Source organism: Vollenhovia emeryi, unplaced genomic scaffold (genome assembly GCF_000949405.1).
Source record: "Vollenhovia emeryi isolate VEMERY1.0 unplaced genomic scaffold, V.emery_V1.0 DF942778.1, whole genome shotgun sequence".
Classification (NCBI taxonomy): domain Eukaryota; kingdom Metazoa; phylum Arthropoda; class Insecta; order Hymenoptera; family Formicidae; genus Vollenhovia; species Vollenhovia emeryi.
The window spans coordinates 1-3472 of NW_011963588.1; the positions used below are offsets into that span (position 1 = coordinate 1).

A 3472-nucleotide genomic window follows, 5' to 3' on the forward strand; every position below is an offset into this window, starting at 1 on the left:
AAAATTTTGTATCGCCTCCACGTGTCGGGGGCTAAGGGTAATGCCCCGGGGTGTAATCATGTAACCCAAATATTCTATAGTTGTCCTCAAGAATTTACATTTAGAAAAATTCAAAGACAAACCGTAGCTTTTTAATGTCAGCAAAACTTGCTTGAGGACATCTAAATTTTCTTGGACAGAAGACGATGGAATAAATATATCATCTAAATAAACTAAGATTTTATCCTCTTTAATGAAAGACCGTAAAATAAACAAAAGTCGTTTTTGAAATTCGGCTGGAGCCTCGCAAAATCCGAAAGGAAGGCGCAAGTATTCGTACTGCCCGTCTGGAGTGGCAAACGAAAAGAATTTAGTGTAATCTGGATGGACCTTTAGCTGATAAAATCCATCTTTCAAATCTAGTAATGAAAAAACCGATTTATCGCCCAATCTAGACAGGCAATCTTCGATGAGAGGAAATGGAAATTTTCTTTTAACGACCCTTTCATTGAGAGGTCGCAGGTCCACGCAGAGACGTAAGCTACCATTTTTTTTCCTTACAGGGACAATGCGAGAATAGTATGGCGAGTCACTTTCTCTTATTATTTTTCTTTGTAAGAGATCATCTATTATTTCGCGAATCTGTAGTCTTTCTGACCACGCAAAACGCCTCGGGGAGACCGCATAAACAGATTCGTCTTTTAAGTTAATCTTTACAGCATGATCGTCTTCGATCAGCGGAACCTCGGAAATTTCGACTTCCTTAATGACGTCTACTAATTGTGCTTTCGCTGAAACGTCAAAATCGATGACAATATCGCTGGCGAGGTTATCTATTCTGTCAGTGACTTCTATTATGTCAACGGACGCGACTTCCGTGAGCAAGTCAAGCTTATTATCCAGGTTTGCGTTTGCAGGTTTTACGGCGATTTTAGTAGGTTCAAGAGTGATAGACAAATTATTTGATTCTATAAAATCTCGACCAACGATAATGTCTGAGGACGTTATAGATTCGTCCAAGACATGGAGACGAATCAAAGCCGTAAAAGTTGGTAACGCTTCTAACTTAATCGTAGCGTCGACAATGTTTCGAATTTTTATAGGGGACCCATTAATGGCTCTAAGCGACGGAACAGTTGAAACCGTAAAATGAGCTCGCGGAAAAAATTTTTCGAACGCGTTTACATTTATAAACGAAGTTGGGCTTCCTGTATCGAGGAGAGCCCTAAGGTTGCAAGAGTAATTGTTCAACTCTTTTACCTTTACGACGGCTGTGTCGGTGATCAATCGGTTTCGCGGGGCTTCCACGAAAGCGATGGTGTTGGCGCCATGCGGGGCGACTGCTTCCTGGGTTGGAGTCTCGATGACTGCGGCGATGAGAGGCGGTGGCTTCGACGCGGCAGGTTTGGGGGAAGCATCCTTCTTCTTGAGTTTATAACAGGAGTCTTTTGTGTGGCCTTTACTGCGGCAATACACGCAGAAGAGCTCACTGGAAGTTTTTTCTTGATGATCAGGCTTAGCTGCAGCTTCATCCTTGGATCTGCGGTTGTCGTCTTTACGGCTGAATACCGGAGATTTCCTTGACGCTGAAGTCGTCATCGTAATGTGATGCATCTGTTGCAGGAAGTCGTCAATCGAATCTGCTTTGATTGACGCTGCACAAGTTCTGATGGCCAGGCTGCCAATGCCATCTATGAGACAGTGGATGACCTTTTCATCATCCAGCTTGAGACATTGCAAAATGGCTATTTTATCCATTGCATAGTCCTGGAATGATTCTTTCGAGAAGATCCATCTTCGTTCATCCGCCTTTCTGATAACAGCGGTATATAAGATTTGTCTCTTGAAACGACGAATCACTGCTGACCTGAAGTCGGACCACGACTCATTGATTGAGCCTGTGGTTAAATCAAACCATCTGCGGGCCGCTTTCGTGAGTTTGAGCGACGCAGCTGACAGCATCGCCCCAGGGGGAAGACCGTGTATAAGTGCAATTTTCTCGATCTTCTCGATCCAGAGTTCGACGTCCTCATCCTCCGTCCCACCAAATTGTGGGATTTGTGAGACCAAAAATCTTGAGGCATTCATGGATGCCATTGAAGGGGTCTCCGCTGATTGCGGGGCTTGAAGCGTGGTGCTCGCTGGAAGGGGATTAGACCCGACAACATTCTGGACAAGCGAAGAGATTGGTTGACCGGCAGGACCTTGGTTTTCTGTAGAGTTCCTGTTGACGGCTGCCATGATTTTATTCAACATTTCTTGCTGCTGGCTTACTTGAGCTTGTTGGGCTGCTTGAGCCTGTTGAAGTTTCACCATTTCTTGAGCCATGAGTTGGCGAAGTTGTGTGAAAGCGGCATCAGGTGCTGATCCTTGAAGTTGCCTATTGCCTGGTTGAATGAGCGAAGCAACGCCGCTGTCCCTATAGATCTGGGACGCGGAATAACCTAGAGAAGACGATGTCTCTCCATGTGTGTTATCCTCTGTGAAGTCGAGCAGAGGTCCATTCTTTTGTAAGTGCGACGTGATCTGCGCGATGCACTCGTCACGCGCCTCTGGGGGATCCAGTCCGAAATTCTGGATCTCTTGCTGTAATTCCTCAAGCGACATGGCGTCGTACCTCTGACGCAATTCGATCATCTTGACGCGCTCTGTCATTGAGAGAACGCGCGTGAAGTTTGGGGTATGCTCGAGCGGCATCTCCTACGAAAGTATGTCTTGTCACGAGGAAAGCGGTGGAATGCGCACTAGATATGCGCGACACACCCGCACACGAATGTCAAACGAACGGTGCGATGCGCACTGAATTTGCGCGACGCGTATGAACTCGAGTGTCGTATAGAATGGCGCGATGCGCACTAGATATGCGCGACACGCACACACACAAACGACGAAAGGAACGGCGCGATGCGCACTGGACTTGCGCGACACGCGCGTACACGAATGTCAAGAAAAACGGCGCGATGCGCACTGAATATGCGCGACGCACGCACACACGAATGTCCCGTCGTGCAGAAAACGGCGCGATGCGCACTGAATATGCGCGACACGCTCATACACGAACGTTAACGGAACGGCGTGATGCGCACTGAATCTGCTCGACACGCTCGATTACGAGTGATGTATAGAATGGCGCGATGCGCACTGAATATGCGCGACACGCACACACACAAACGACGAAAGGAACGGCGCGATGCGCACTGGACTTGCGCGACACGGACGTACACGAATGTCAAGAAAAACGGCGCGATGCGCACTGAATATGCGCGACGCACGCACACCCGAATGTCCCGTCGTGCAGAAGACGGCGCGATGCACACCGGATCTGCGCGACGTGCCCGCACGACGAAGCAGAATGAGAGCCCCGATGCGGATGACCACCTCGAAACCAGTGTTGCCGACTTGGAATCTTTGCACGCCAGTCGAGCGCGTGGAGGGAGTAGAGTGGGGGTAGCGCTCGGCGCTCGGCTTACGTCGGACGCGAAGAAGAGCGCGG

The 3472-nt window shown here is 48.4% G+C and overlaps 1 protein-coding gene across 1 annotated transcript; it reads right to left on the reverse strand.

Moving 5' to 3' along the window:
* Positions 1–122: 122 nt before the first annotated feature.
* On the reverse strand, positions 123–2616 carry LOC105567696 (the record flags this gene model as incomplete). The annotated part of the gene is made up of 1 exon (XM_012022767.1): positions 123–2616. A coding segment is annotated over exon 1 (2494 nt), but the record flags the coding sequence as incomplete, so codon positions are not given.
* Positions 2617–3472: the final 856 nt, after the last annotated feature.